This window comes from Neurospora crassa, linkage group V (assembly GCF_000182925.2).
Source record: "Neurospora crassa OR74A linkage group V, whole genome shotgun sequence".
NCBI classification, from domain to species: Eukaryota; Fungi; Ascomycota; class Sordariomycetes; order Sordariales; family Sordariaceae; genus Neurospora; species Neurospora crassa.
In genome coordinates, this window is record NC_026505.1 from 1432171 (window position 1) to 1447507 (window position 15337).

General features: G+C 49.4%; 3 protein-coding genes across 3 annotated transcripts; 1 reads left to right on the top strand and 2 right to left on the bottom strand.

Annotated features, from left to right (window-relative positions):
* Positions 1 to 1379: 1379 nt before the first annotated feature.
* gpr-2 (G-protein coupled receptor-2) lies at positions 1380 to 3039 on the bottom strand (the record flags this gene model as incomplete). Its single annotated transcript, XM_952851.2, has 3 exons — positions 2658 to 3039; positions 2332 to 2598; positions 1380 to 2274 (listed from the first exon to the last, which is right to left on the bottom strand). Exons 1-3 carry the CDS (start codon positions 2948 to 2950, stop codon positions 1380 to 1382), a joined length of 1455 nt encoding a protein of 484 aa, XP_957944.1. The 5' UTR covers positions 2951 to 3039.
* A 3653-nt stretch (positions 3040 to 6692) lies between these two features.
* NCU04625 (purine transporter) lies at positions 6693 to 8990 on the bottom strand (the record flags this gene model as incomplete). The annotated part of the gene is made up of 9 exons (XM_952850.3): positions 6693 to 6993; positions 7050 to 7174; positions 7231 to 7711; positions 7768 to 7877; positions 7928 to 8276; positions 8332 to 8425; positions 8484 to 8580; positions 8642 to 8731; positions 8802 to 8990. 9 exons carry the CDS (start codon positions 8988 to 8990, stop codon positions 6693 to 6695), a joined length of 1836 nt encoding a protein of 611 aa, XP_957943.3.
* A 3374-nt stretch (positions 8991 to 12364) lies between these two features.
* Positions 12365 to 14518, top strand: NCU04624 (hypothetical protein; the record flags this gene model as incomplete). Its single annotated transcript, XM_952849.1, has 2 exons — positions 12365 to 13766; positions 13818 to 14518. 2 exons carry the CDS (start codon positions 12365 to 12367, stop codon positions 14516 to 14518), a joined length of 2103 nt encoding a protein of 700 aa, XP_957942.1.
* Between the last annotated feature and the right edge of the window lie 819 nt (positions 14519 to 15337).

The window sequence follows — 15337 nt, forward strand, 5'->3', positions numbered from 1 at the left end:
ATAATATTTTCTATATAACCTCGCTATATATATAGGATCTTATTAAATAATATTATTTTAAATTATTATTTACAAAGCTTATTATTATTTTACTTAACCTTAACCTCTTTAAATAAATTACGTTCTTCGATAGTAGGTAGTTTAGTGCGGTTGGTGGTAATATATAAACTAATTATATTAAATTAGATTTATATTAATTTAAGGTATTTAGAATGTAGTAGTAGCGCGAGAGCAGCCGGTTTATAGGTAGCGTAGGGTTAGGCTGGTAGCGCTGAGGTAGTTAATTTGGTTGGGGAGGCTACTTCGCTATTATTATTATTCGATAAATAAAACGAAGTATTAAGAGTCCGCTTCTTGGGGGTAAGGCGGATGGGGAGTTGTTGTTCGACTTCGTTATTATTACTAGAATTTTTTTTGCTATTGGAAATTTCAATAGGTATTGCAGGCTTAGGGGGGGACGACGGTGGCTCTAGGATTGGGATTAGCTTTAGTTTTAGGATTGGGATTGGGATTGGCTCTAGCTTTAGCGTAGTAGCCTTCCCTTTTTTAACGGCGGTCTTCTTAATAGTAGTTTTAATAGGAATAACCTTCTTTTTAGGTAGAGTAGTCTTAGGGATAATTTTAGTAGATTGCTTAATTTTATAGCTCTTCTTTCTAGGGCGGGAGGAGGCGCGTTGTAGAGTTATTAGGCTAGAATCTTCTTAGTCTTAGTCTTCGTCGAAGTAGACTATTAGCGCGCCGCTTTAAGTACGGGATCGCTTTACGCTGGCGGGCTTTAAATTGAGGATTGTCTTAGGAGGTATTATTGTAATGGATTTAATTGACTACTAGTATTGTGATTACTTTGCACGTTGAAATGGCTTCAAATTAATCTAGAAATTATTGTGAAATAATGAATTTTAACGAAGTTGTACAATACAGAAGTGCGGTGTGTGTGTGTGTGTGCACGCACACACACCTCTTGCCAAGACTGCACAGGCGATTGAGTGTGGGAACCCCTGATAAGCGAAATAGATAGCGTAGCATCGCATATACCTCTAATCTACATAGAAATGACCAGACATTAGATACGTCCATATATACGTAGGTAGATGTAGGTAGGTATCCCGAGAAACACCAAGCTTCTGTGTAAATTTGGGTATCAAGGCAAAAAAAAAAAAATCAAGGACGACAATGGAACGAAGACGAAATGTTATTGACAGAATGAATCGTGAATATATACAAAGAAAACTAATACCGCCATTATCTCTGTCATTATAGACCGTAAACCATACAGCACATGATCGTTTGCCTTTGGTGAATAAATACCCACGAGGGTGGAAAATACAAAGGAAAAAAAAAAAAAAAAAGAAACATGATTCTCAATGCTCCGCCCATTATCATTTCATGTCTTTGGAAGGAATACTGTCAGTCCCACCCCCGTACGAAGTCCTGCGACTCCCACACGCCGCCAACTCTTCCGTGCTCTCCGTCTCTGGACACGGGTGGGCCGTCCGACCACCCATCTTATGGAACGGATTAGCCTTGCCACTGGCAGCTTGCCCATTGATCGTCTTCGAGGAGCTGCGATGATGACCACCACCTTCCCGACGCTGGCTGTCTCCTGAATCCGTGTCCCTTGAGAACCACCCCTTCACATCCTCGCCAAAGAATCCCTGGCATGCCTTCCAAGAAGTGACTGCATAGATAAGGGCATTCCAGAACCCTTGCAACGGCAAGACACCAGCACCCATATACTCCAGGACCTTCACTGTTTGGTTATGGTGAACCACCGAGTAGACACGATTGCAACTCGAGGGGATCCATGTGACCAACAATGCCGTGAAGAAGAACAGGGAACATTTGGAATAATGCCACATTGCGCTGTTATGTTTATTCTTTGTTCGCGTATTATTTGCTGATCCAGACACGCCCCCAGTCACAGTGGTGGTGGTAATGCGTGCCAAGTTGTCGCCGTCGGTGGCCTCTGGTACCTTTTGATTATCTGCCGAAATAGTAACCGAGTAGGCGTTAGAAGGTGCCCTTTGAGCTGCCGAGTTACCGGAGTGTTCTTGAGCGCCGTTATTCCTTTCCAGATCCGCGAGTGCGATGGCGTTTCCCGTGGCTATCTCGTGAGTAATATAGACCTCGGTAACCTTGCGAGAGACCAGAGTATCCTCAACAGGGCCGCCCGCAAGAGAGCTGGTAATGTTGAACTTCTTGATCTGTTTATGGTTTCTGTAGATATCTCGCCCGGCTCGGATGTAGATGAAGAACGTGAAACCAATAGAAACCCTGCATGGCCGAAGGTTAGAGTGCCTGTGGTCATTCAGAGAGTGTGCTGTGACTTACCAGACAGGTCCATAGAAGGTTGCAATACGGAAAATATCCCACTTTGGACTGACCCAGCACCACAGTGTCGCATTCCCGTACATCTTGCCCTTTTTAGGTGACTCGATGAAGCAGAACGCCAAAGCGACGACGAATGTCAGGCCGTAGCAGCCTAGGAAGTACCACTTCTCCATTGCCCTCAGCTTCTGGGCGTCGTACTGGCGCTCAAAGATCAAGTAGACGTTGATGGCCATGGCCAATACCCAGAACGCGTCCGCCGGCATGAACCTGTGAGGAGGAACTCGATTAGCCAGCTGTCAAATGTTTGAATGGCACGGCCAGCTTACATCTGAATCAGAAACCCCTGCATCTGACAGCCCGCTCCTGTTGGGTTCGAGACATAATCTCGTCCCATCAGCGTTGCAACGTTGGTGGCAAGGTTACCAAAGGTAGCAAAGAAGGCCAAGCGGTTGATCGGTTTCTGAAACCTCTCGGAGAGGCAGAAGGTGGTGATGATGAAGACACAGCCGATCACAGAGGGAATCGAGCAGATACGTTCAATCATGTTGATGGTGTCGTGAATACCAGGGGACTGTGCGGCCCAGTCGATGTTGTCGTCGCTCGCCATGGTGCTCGACATGGTGGTGGATGGTGCGCAACGGCGCAGATGATTTCTGAAAATTCCGAGCAAGTCGTCAAGAAGTTGTTGATTATATCGGCGTTAACAAGAAGAGCGGTCGCGTATTGTAAAACGAATACCGGTGATCAACGAAGCATTCAGGGAGAGAAAAGAAGGATGGTTTCCGGTAGTATTGCCTTCGGGGGGAACTCGGAGACAGAGGTCCAGGGCTCGAAACCTTTGCTCTAGGATGAGGCGGGAAAGGAGGGGAAGTAAAAGAAGGCCCAAGAAAAATATCAGACGAAAAGGAGGGGGAGGGTTCTCCCCGCCAGCCCCGAGGTTGGGATTGTGCGCCCGTATGAAGCTCTCCTTCTGTTGTCCTTCACTCGTAACTCAGATCCGTAGCGATTCCCAGAGATTGGTATGTTTCGAAGGGTCCCAAACCCGTTGGTTCTTCGAGGTGGCGTTGATCGTGGATGTGTATATATATATGGTCGTCGTCCAAATCAAGGCCAAGAGGATAGAGAGAGAGACAGAGAGGGGGGAAAGTGCTTTATGTCGAAGATCGAGAATCAACAAGGGTAGCTCGAGATTTTCTTTGGTGATGTTGTCTCGGTAGGCAGTCTCAGTCCCCTGAGAACTTTGAAGGCCTGGAAGGACTGGGGTCCGGGTAAGACACCAGGTATTTCGGGCAAGGTTGTTGACGACTACCTCGCAAGGTCGAACAAGCTAGTCAAGCTAGACAAGGAAGGAGCAAGGTAAGCCGGTAAAAAGAGAAGTGATCAACCGTCCGTGTACTTCATGTGCACAGAATCAACGGCTGCTCCTTCCCTCGTTGAGAATGGTATGTCAAATTTCCTTCCTTGGGTGGCAAGAGAAGGCTTGTTTTTCTCAAGTTGAATCTTGCGTCCACGCCAAGAGGGATTGAGTCTTTCAAGGATGACTGAAAATCTCAAGGGCCAACATATGACAATTGCGGTTTGCTTCTGAAAATGAGTGAACCCAGCCGACTCTGCATGAAAAAGAATGATGATGACGACGATGATGAGAGGGCCCGTGAGGTTTCTTCCTAGAGTTTCTATGTGGCAACGAACAAAATCATGATCATTGTCAGTGAGCCCGCTCGGACTTGGACCTTATTCAAGGAAGATCTCAGTAACGGATCTCCAACCTCTTCCGCGAATCAATTTGGTCAGCGAAGAGCAAGAGGGCTAGGGAGGTGAGAAATGAAGTGTGGGTGATCTTCGAGGTAGTTGACGCGGGGTATCGACCCGACCCAACCGGCTTCCCAGCAGGCCGCGTTGCAGGGGTCTCAAGTCATCCCCAAATCTGTTTCAAAGACGGATCGCCGGTTACATAAAGGTACGAAAGATCCCACTTGGGAATAGCTGCACTATTTCCCATCTCCAGGGAATGACCGAATGCAACGTCGGCGGTCCCAAATCCCAGTCACTGCAGTGTGTACGAGGGATTCCGTCGTGTAGTGTTCAATTCCGCTGTCAACAAAACACCCATGGCAATGGGTGCCCCTGGTCGTCGAAATAAGCCCTAGAGTTAGTAGAGTAGTAGCCTTAGTGGTAGAGCAGCAATTGCTCGTATCAAGCCAAGAGCCCGGGGCAGAAGAATCTTAAAAGAAAACGATACCATTGATGCCGCTCATCATTTCACCAGGGGAGTGGGGAATTTCGAAACCAGCTTGACAGGCAACGACTGGATGCGCCAAGCAGAAGGTGGCCTGCCAAGTCCGCAAGTCGGCCCCGGACTTGGCTTAGAAGCAACAGCGGGCGGACAATGAACCCTCGCCCGGGCGCCCGGGGTGCCCGATAGTATGGTTCCGGGAGCCCAAGTTCACCAACAATGTCAACGTCTAAGTTGCCGTTAACCGTTTGTGCGCGTGAAGGCGGCGGCGATCATCTTTCCAAACGCCGCCGGAGGCTCCTAGTACAAATAAGTTGAATTGGACCGTGGTATAGCACTCGCATACCTACCCTAGAAAATGATTCCGTGCGCCGGGCTAACGGTCATGGGATATAGGATCCCCCCTTCCCGGGAAGATCGTGGTATCACGACAAGGTATACAGTTGGGTGGTCCGATCATTAGCTTCCCCAGAAGATATCATGACAATTACCCTTACCTATTACTGTGACCGTGACAACAGGAAAAGAGTCCGCTCATGGTAGACGAAAGGTCATCGATCGGTTCCGCGTTCGTTTGTCTGTTCGTTCGATGGTAACAGCTCGTTCGTGAAAGCTCGTTCGCGCGCGGAGTGGTCAGCTGCCATCCATCTCAATCCTCGTCGGCCGTGAACATGATTTGTGCCAGCCTCTCCCCTGGGATGATTCCATGCATCCGTCCTTCATCCTTAAAATGATTCCCAGTCGATGTTGTTGGCTGGAGGCAGCTTTCGCAGCTGAGCCGGATGAAAATCCAGCCAACTGCAAATCGACGCATGGATTAAAGACTAGAAATAGATTTGAGTGCATCGTCGATGTCTGAACCACTCACCTGGAACTGAAAGAACTGAAGTGAACTGAACCACTGCACTCACTGCAGTGCACTCAGAATTGCCGCCTGTTTCCCACCGTTTTCTTCCGTTTCCTCCCCCCGCCTTCTGACCCACCCTGTCAATCCGTCGCTCCATAATTCCACCGTAAACCCTTGCCGAGAGTGGATTCTACCCCGGTTTCCACTTTTACTCGACTCTACTAGCGTCACCGGCTTCTCTTCACCTGCATCGCACCAGTCTCCATCCAACCTCGCTCAGCTGGGCGCTCATCATCTTCTTTCCTCTTCTCGGACCTTTTCATCCAACTGAACTTCGAACCTCGTTCCCCGTCACAAGGAGCTCCCCGTCAAAAGCTCCCCGTCAAGAAGCTCAAGCTCAAGCTGAGGACACCGGTTTCAAAGGTTTTACGTATATACATTACATGTCTTGGCTGTCGGGTACGTCTTTCGGCATTTATCAACTTGACCATTTCCCCTTAGTTTTTGTTGGTTCGGTCAGTCATGTCTCCAGGTCTCGTGCATCATTTCAAGAGTTCCTCGAATCTCTCTTGGCGAAATTATCCCGTTCAATCTACGATACCCGAAGGCGAACAAGATTGTACTTTATGCGGCAAACCTCTTCCGTGGAGGCCCCTGGGGACCAACTGTTGGCGATTTTGGTGGTGGGCGGTTCAACAGGGGGGGCTTCAGTCCCGACATCATGACCACGGTATTACGTCGCAAACCGCTTGACATCTTGCATATACGATCCATTGGACCTGTGTCTTTGGTCCAGAGCTTGCTCGGACGAAGGAGCGTTCTTTGTTCGGCATCAACAAACGCCTCTCGACGACAGCCGAATGTAAAACATGAACGCCATGGCTACGCCATCCCCAGACGCCGCTCCCGCGAAGAAGAAAAAAGAAACTCCCCACGTTTTGCAGCCGGCAATTTCCATGAGATCGCAGGGCGCCCATGTCGTTGCTTGAAGTACAGTACAAATTTTGGTGGTTTACATGATCTTCCCTTCCTTGCGAGCGGCAGTTGCCGTCTTGACATCTTCCTTTGATCACAGAAGTACCCCATATGAGCAAAAAAAGCAAGATGATCCTCCAACTCCATTTCATGCGTCATATGCCAAATCCCCCAGACGCTTTCACAGCCAAGTGGTACTCCTCCATCATCCCTGAAGAAACATGATCAGTACATCTCTCTCTGACCTTCGAGTGATTGTCAGCTGTAAGAAGACGTAATTCCCTGCTGCTCAACTGAAAATCATCACTCAGCTGTGCGTGAGTGCTTATCGTCCATTGTTGACGCAGAAGCCACCGCAGATCTGGGGTGGGAAGTGCGTCGTTCCATCATCTCAAACTCCTGCACAGCAACTTCTTCGGTTACCTGGTCACGGTTCGTTTGTAGCTTGGCCATGATATACTTGTAGGCTCGATAAATCCATGGCTTCCGACCAACCGGATTGATGGTCCAGTATTGCTTGAGATGGTAATCATGGGGCTCGACTCCGGTAAGGGTTGAGATAATCCAGATCAAGCCGTTTACGATAATGTATGTGAAAAGACCCCTTTCGAGAGCGTGTCAGCTTTGTCAACGGGCGTTCATGAGGTTCAGGGGACTCACGCAATGAGGCCATATGCGACACTGTAACTGAAAGGGATAAACATGATCGTGACAAAGGAGGGAATGGCATCTCCAGCATAATTCCAGTTGATACTGTAAATTTGCCGCACCATCAGGAAACCGATCTACCCCATTCCCGTCAGTTAGAACAAAATATCAAGGGGAAAGAACGTGTTCTCACCAGGATCAAGGCCGGTCCAGTCGCCCATGGCGGGATGCCGGAAAAGAAAGGCGCAAAGAACACCGCGGCCAGGAAGCATAATCCAGTCACAATCGCCGCTATTCCAGTTCGGCCACCCGACTGGGCTCCGGCGCCACTTTCAACAAAAACCGTAACAGGAGATGATCCCAGAAGGGCTCCCATGGAGATACAGAAAGCGTTGGTGCAATATGCAATGGTGGAGCCGGGGAAGTCGGGGTCAGGTCCCTGGAGTCTGTAGGTGTATCTCGCCAGTCCCTGGAGCGTTGCGGTGCAGTCAATCATGTCAACGTAGAGCATGGTTAGGAGAGCAACAACGAAGTTGCCCTGATGCGGACCAAAGTCAAATCGCAGCTGAGACATGTCAAATCCCGTCTTGCGCACTCCGACCATGCTGGAGAAGTAATCCCACTTGTTCTGACCAACAGAATTATAAGGAAAGAAGGTCACGGATGTCGAGCGCCTTGATTGTGCGATGGTCAGTCTTGATCTTGCTTTGGTGGAGCTGGAGGCACCTACGGGATAGACATAAGAGTGACGAAGAGTACACCTATGCCGATGGAATATTTGTTATTGAAGCCCATCAGAACCGTTGGTAAAATACCCCCTCCAAGGATGCCGAGCCATAACTATTGCTTGTCAGATTAACGAAGAAACTCGAGCGGTCAGGTCGCATTACCTTCGGGTCCGCAATGGCGCTCACACCAGAACATTGGCCCTGCTGGTCGGGATTGCTGCAATCAGCAAGCGAGATGGGCACAACGTCTCCACTGGTGATAAGACCAAGTCCAGTGTTGTTCGCCAGGCCAGTCAGGGCAAGAAACAATCCAATACCACAGACGCCTGCGACTTTCATAGTGCTCGGAATGATTCTGACAAGCCAGTGACGAAGGCCGGTCAAGGAAAGGATGATGAAGATCCAGCCCTCGAGAAACACGGCTGTGAGAGCAGAACGCCAGGGTAGCAAGCCGCTTCCTCTGATGCCGATGACCTGATACGCGAAGTAGGAGTTGAGGCCCATGCCAGGTCTGTTCTATTGTGAGCGATCTTGGACCATGTTATAGGACGTTGTTCACAACTTACGCCACAGCCACAGGCATATTGGTCATCAAGCCAAACAGGATGCAAGACATGGCCGAAACGGCGGCAGTCACTGCGACCATGTCGCGCCGAAGTTCTGAGTATCCGTCAATACTACAAACTCGAGAGCATAGCAAATGCGGCTTCCTACTGACCTTCGATGCATGCTTGGTAATCCTGACCACAGTTGGGCCTGCCCTTATCCTCCCCCCTGCAGCTACATTCATACCCCGATGAGGCGATCACAGCCGGCTATGATGTTCGAGTCGTCAGTCAAAGAGGTCTTTCTAACCTTGGACGAAAAGGCACGTACATTAGCAGCCAGAACGTATAGCATAGCGGAAAAGGTGATCAGTCCGGCGCGGATTTCGGTGCAGAAGTTCGCATCTCTGATCTCCTCAGCCTGAAGACGATCAGATAACCAGTCAGCTTATGTTCAGGAAACTGGAGAACAAACGTCGAGGGATACGAACATGGCCTGATCCACGCAGGCGAAAAAAGCGACCGACGTAGGTGCTGCTAACCTTGCGGTTGACAGAATCAACCCCGCCATTGATCGCTTCGGTCGCGTAGGCGAAGCCGCGGCGAAAAATAGAGCGGCGAGGGGTATCGGGGATCTCGTCTGGGTTGTCCGACAGGCGGACTCCGGTGGTGCCCACCATTTGTCTGAGAGCGGTTTGGACTCTGCGGTCCACTGGACAGGTAGGGTTAGTCGCGGTTGTCTGAAGGGACTTTGACGAAGTATTGCAGTGCTTTGCAATACTCGCGGCGTCGCGCCGGTAGAGGAAAGAAGTATGGAGATGGATAAAGTAAGTTGAAGGAGAGTGACGGTGACACTTGAGGCAGTATTGAACTGTGCCACCAAGGAGAAGATTTGGACGAAAAAAGGGAGGTTGCTTTAGTTGAGGGAAAGCGAAGAGGAGAATGAGTGGACTCGGCAACCTGACACGCCGTGAAAATTGCGGGTAGTAGGTTGGGAGACGCGTATTGTAAACCTTCTGGGGAAGGAGCAACTGCCCAGTACCGTGTGGGTACGTACTTCCCTTCTGCCTTTCCGACTTCGGAAAAGTAGGACAGTGAGTATCCGATATCTCTGGAGCCCAAGACTTCTTGCGCACATCAAGATAGGGGACTTGAAAGAAAAGAAATATCATACTTGTGAATGTCGTTGTCACTTGACAACAACCAGGGGATTTTGGGAAGTTCGGTGGCTTGTTGATCTGGGGATGAGTGTGAGGTGATGTATGCTGAGCAAAAGCTGGTCGAAAGATAGCAGTCGGGAGAACAATCGATTTGCTTACGAGAGATAGGTACCTAGTTGTAAGTGAAATGAACACGATCAACACAGCCAACCAGAAGGCGCCTCCCACAGATTGTTTTCTCTCAAGTCCAAAGATCCGGTTCTGGGACAACGATGTTTGTTGGGTATCTGCCAGTCCAGTGAAATAGATGGTACCACCACCTTGACACATCTTTATGCCTTTAATGATCCGTCAGGGGAGAAGTTGTTGTTATGATCCTGTGACAATTTTCATTTTGGGATCCGGGATTTTGTAAGGACTTACGCAATACGCCCCATCAAATGGATTTATTGAAGAAAGTGTCTTGGGTTATGTCCTTCACCTAACGAGAGTCAAAAATATCATGCATCAAGATCTCACAAGCTTGAAAATCGACTCGTCTTACCCTTGTCCCTGAGACGGAAAGTCAGTTATGTAGTGTGAGGTCGCAATCCGGCCGCTTGGGATATCGATGTCTTTGAATCCTCACCCACATGTCTCACAAACGACTGGCATACAGCCTCGCTTTGATTTTGAGGCTCAAAGCTCTCATGCATGTATACTTTCCGACATGGGCTTTCAGGCTTTTGGTCAAAAACGTTGTTCAAGGGCTATAAGTCCTGAGGATTCCGCTGGCTCCCTCTACAATCTAGACCAAAGCCCAGCTGTAACTTTAGCACATATGAATCTTCCAAAACATCATCAACTGCCACTCTGTGGTATTCCTGAGCCACAAGGTCACAGCAAATTTGCCAAGGGTTCGTTACGCGATCGGTACAAGTGGCCTTCAGTTGTCTTTGAATAGCGTTACTTCGGCCGCTACCATGAGGCACTGCGCATTCTGGCTTCCACTGGCCAGTTTTTGGATCGGTATTAGATGAGTGTAGGTTGAGGATCTCAACGGAGAGCCGGCGGAAAGGTTGATACGAGACATGCATATATCTCCTGTGTCAGCTACAAGGGTTGTTCATTGGTACTGGGTCACAAAGATTTTGATACCCAAACTCTGGACCAGTATGATGAATTATCAAGATGTGAGGGTCTTCAAGGTTGGCTTGATTCTTCGTCGAAGGGGCGAACGGCTTGGGCACATCCGAATGACGGAATTCGAATTCTCTGATGGACAAGATTTTGAGGTGGGAAGAAGAAGTAATGAGGTTCGTCGAAATTGGCGGGCTCAATACTACCGGGGACAGTGGTGCCCGGCAAGCTTAGCGACTTTTATAGATCCCCACGGAAGGAAGAAGAGATGTTGGCCAGGTGGACGCAGCCAAGGTTTCGACGTTGAGAATTGTTCGGTTTGTACAAGTACGTACCGTTACTGTGGGGTTGCCGTCATGTACGGTAATCTGCACGCCATTCACTGCAACCTGCCTACTGCGGTAGAGGTACTTTTGGCACTCTGGTATGGGTGGGTTAGGTATCTGCTTACATAACATCCGCCTGCCCAAACAAGTCGCCAACTTCCTCCAAGCAAGAAGCATGAAGTTAAACATTTCAGGAATTACAAGCGGAAGACTTGAGGTACCAGTTGCACGAGAAAAAGACGCTTTTTGTGAATACTTTTCTATCTTACCATACCGGTTGATGTAAGATTGTAGGAGGTCTTTTTCTGGTGTTGGACCTCCCCCCGTCGTCTCAAACACACCGTACGGGAGGCGAAGGGGGGGGAGGGAACAAGACATGTCTCACTCTTTTTGTGTTAATTCCGAGCGATGGCATACAATATTTCAGAGTTCGTGGATGTGTTGAGACAATCAGCTAACTGATGCTTGCTTGACCTTTAGCCCAAGTTGCTGCGACAAAGATGATGGGCCATTGCTGATCAACATCTCCAACCAAACTACCACTTGAGCAGAAGAATTAGAACCTGCCTTTGGAGCCTTGAATTCACGCGATGCCATCCAGTAAACGGCTCAAAAGCCTCATTCCAGGACAGGCGAGATGTACTAGTCTGGAGGTGCCGGGCCAAATTCATCAGACTCTTCGTCCTCCCGCCGGAGGTTTTTTTTTTTTTTTTTTTTTTTTTTGGGGTCAAAAAGATCAGATGAGCCGTTCCTTCCATCTTCTCCGGAAACATTGTTACGAAGACCGGTTTCCTCCTATCCGACGGGACCGAGCCAGAAAGGCATTCACCGCATCTAGAACACTTTGGCCGTTATCTTATTATTTTGCCCTAATTCTTTGCACAGTTCAGCGTTTCGAGAGGATCGTGACCTTCTCAAATCCTCTTTCAGACAGCCATGCACTTCATGCCACCGCCTTTTGATACTTGTCTGTCTGAACTGACATAACAAACACCCTTTTGTGATGTACTACAGATCACTTGAAGTCCTCAGCCTTTCCCCCATGTGTTGGACTTGGTCGCGCATGTGAATATCATCCTTTCTTCTTCCTTCCGTAATACGAACCCGACACCTTCTCGGGAGCGTTTGCGCAAAGGACCTCATCTGATTTGGTTGCGCAGTTCCCTTTAGTCACATACCCCACTCTTACATCCGCCCAGTCGCGAACCTACGACTGCGAGCCTCAGAGACAGATCCTAAGATTTAGTCGAGCTTCACCGGGGAGTATTTCGCTCGCCACCCCATACAACAACCCAAAGAACGGCAGCGCCAGAACACAAGACCACAGCACCAAAGATTCCACAATACCACGTCGATGGCGGGTACCATTTCCCGATTCCTGCAACACATTTGAGATTATTCCCACCTTGGAAGCCGTTAACTCACCCTCGCCTCACCTTGCGCTTCAGGATGTTCGGAGTCGCCTGGGACGAGCAAACACAGCAGCGTCTTGCTGAAGAGACGCGCCTTGCTATAGAAGAACAGAAGATGAAGGAACTTGAACTTGGAAGCCAGGATGGCAGGAGTGTGATCGGATCGGCCATCACACGACGTTCCTCCTCCACAGCGGGCAAGTCTGGTCGCACGAGTCACTCAAAGGGTAGCGCTGTATCGAAGCTTAAGAGGGCCTTCCTAGGAGCACGTCTGTCCAACAAATCTGACGACAAGCCGCGACCAAGCTCCTACTACGCCCCCTCCTCGAGGCTGTCCTCCATCTTTGCCGAGAACAACTACATCATTTCTGGCAACTCTGACCAGTTGGTTATTCCTGATATCAACCACATCAACGAGAGTGGTGGGCTATCGAAAGTGCATACCGCGGAAGATCAACCGGCGGCGCCCGCACCGCCAAAGCAAATCCAAGAAAGCACCGCACTAGAAGAATTGGAGGGCTTGAAAACGCCCCAATCCAAGCCGCCAACTTTCGTCATTCACACAGCTCCTTCAACGCCGGAGGATGCTGAAAACCATACTTCTACTGATGACCCGCCAACTACAACACTGATCCAGTGGCTGGACGAAGACTCGTATATAACGAGGACAACCACTGTCACATACGAGCCTCGAGGCGACGCTGACGTGAATGATCAGGTAATCAAAACCACCATTTCAGCCGATCCCTCGCCCTTTTCAACAACCAAGAGCTCAAAACTCCGACCTTCGCCCCCCATTGTACGTCCTGCAGCACCAGCTGCGGATGATGCGGTTCCATCATTCTCGTCCCTTGTCGACAACTGGTTCACCGCTCTTCAGGGCCCCAGTAGAGCCGTCTTGCCGAGTCCTCCAAGCGCGAAGAATAATGACAAATCCGGCCCAAGCCGCGTCATCAGATCAGCCGAAGCTCACGATCCGACCTCAACCCAGGGCTTCCATCCAGTTTCCAAGGCCCCAAGTCTTCCCCTAAAGTCGCCCAAGCTCAGAGTAACCAACCCGGATGTCTGGAAACCACCCAATGATTGGGGATGTCAATCACCCACGGAGTTATTTCCGAAGGCCATTGAGAAGCAGGACAAACTCGAAGTTATCAAGCACGACCAAAAGAACAAGGATGTAGCTAGAATGCAGAAGGACGTTGAATTCATCGCCATTTCCAGCCCAAAAAAAGTTTTATCTCGCCTGACGCAAGGATTCGGCGAAACGTCCGACACCTCGCCACATCTTCAAGAGGAGCAAGATGGGAAGCGCTTGATGCTTTCGGTACTCTACGACATGTGCGGATCTACTGCGACGGTGGTGGACACGGCGAGCCAACCGGATCAGAGCGTTCCCTGCGCCGCTGGACAAAAGATCCTCGCCTTGTTTGAGTCTGAAGGTAAGCCTCCTTTGATACTAAATGCTTGCTGTTCTCTGCTAACCGTCGCAGCAACTGCGTCTTACCTAGCTGTGACTTTTTCGGAAGCCGCAATCACCCACCTCTCGCTCTCTCCGCTGCCCCATGAGCTATTCCCGAACGTACATCCTCTGTTTGCACCACCCAACAAGGCGTCCATCTCTTTCGCAGCCAACTCCTTCAACACAGTCTACTGCCTCTCACTGCCGTCACTGGTACCGGCCCATGAGATCCTCGAAGTTCTCAAGCAAATCCATCGCTGCCTCGCTCCCAACGGCATTTTGCAGCTAGTGCTGCTTGATCCCTTCCCAGTGGCAAGGAGACTCGGACCTCGGACAAGAAAGTGGTTCGAGAAGCACATCCTTTCCAATCTGCAGTCGCAGTCTCGCTGTGTCAGACCAAGTGCGATCTTCCCCGGGTTCTTGGAGGAGGCGCAATTCCGTGTCCGTGAGGAACCAAGCACCAAGATAAAGTTCTTGGCTATACCCCCGGATCCTACAGATATGTTCATTGAGGGTCAGCAGCGCATTCAGGAAGAGCTCCGAAGCGTCGTGGGCAGAATGCTTTGGCAGGAAGTCTGGGGCAAGATGGTGACTGGTGACGATAACTGGTGGGACGATCCCGAGTGCGTTGAGGAGTGTTCCAGGCTTGGGACCTTCTTTGAGTTCAGTCGTATTGAGGCTGTCAAAGTCACCGATGCTGAGGTTCTAGGAGGCTTCAGCGTCGGCTGCTGATGTTGAAGCACATGCTCGAGGTCGCAACTCGATTGATCTGACACATTCAGCTTGAGGGCTATATGGTAGTTACCTGGGAACATTGAGACTTGTTTTGCCAGTTCATTATTTGTTGTTCTGGGGACTTTGGGACCAGTGTCTTCTCTTTTTCATGTTGACCGTACGCTTGCTTCAATCTTGCTTTTGCAAATGTCTTGATACCATGGTAAGCAATGTCGGTTATGGAAAGGTGTTCAGGATCGGTGTATCAGCTGATAAATATGAGAGAGAAAGAACGTACAGATGGAACTTGTCACTTGCTATGGAAACATACCGGATACAAGATTGTTGTATCTTTTCGATGTTTCAACAAGGCTTCATGTCAACATATTGTTGGAGGATCCTGTGTAGCAAATGTCCATAGTCAGATCAGGTTCAGTCTTGTACATCCTCGGACATTGATTTTCCTGATGTGCTTCTTCCATGTAAACAAAGCTTGACGTTAACAGATGCTGCTGGCCTTAACAAAGCCAGCGTGGACACTCCACGACCGATACTCGCCAGCAGTCATCAGCTTCTTGATATTATTCCCAATCAATCCAGTACACAATCAGTTTTCCACATAAGAAGAAACCAATCCCAGAAAAATGCTCTCAGGATCTTGAATAGCTTTCCAAGAAATCACACCTCCTAACTGAGCTAGCCCAGACCAACAACGCAGGCAAGTAGTATAACCCTAACCCTTGGACAGCACGAAATTGATTCTTGGGTGGTCGGTCCATGGTCCATGGTTCATAAACCCAAAATCCATTCGCTTCTCAACGGTTACAGCCCCCGGGA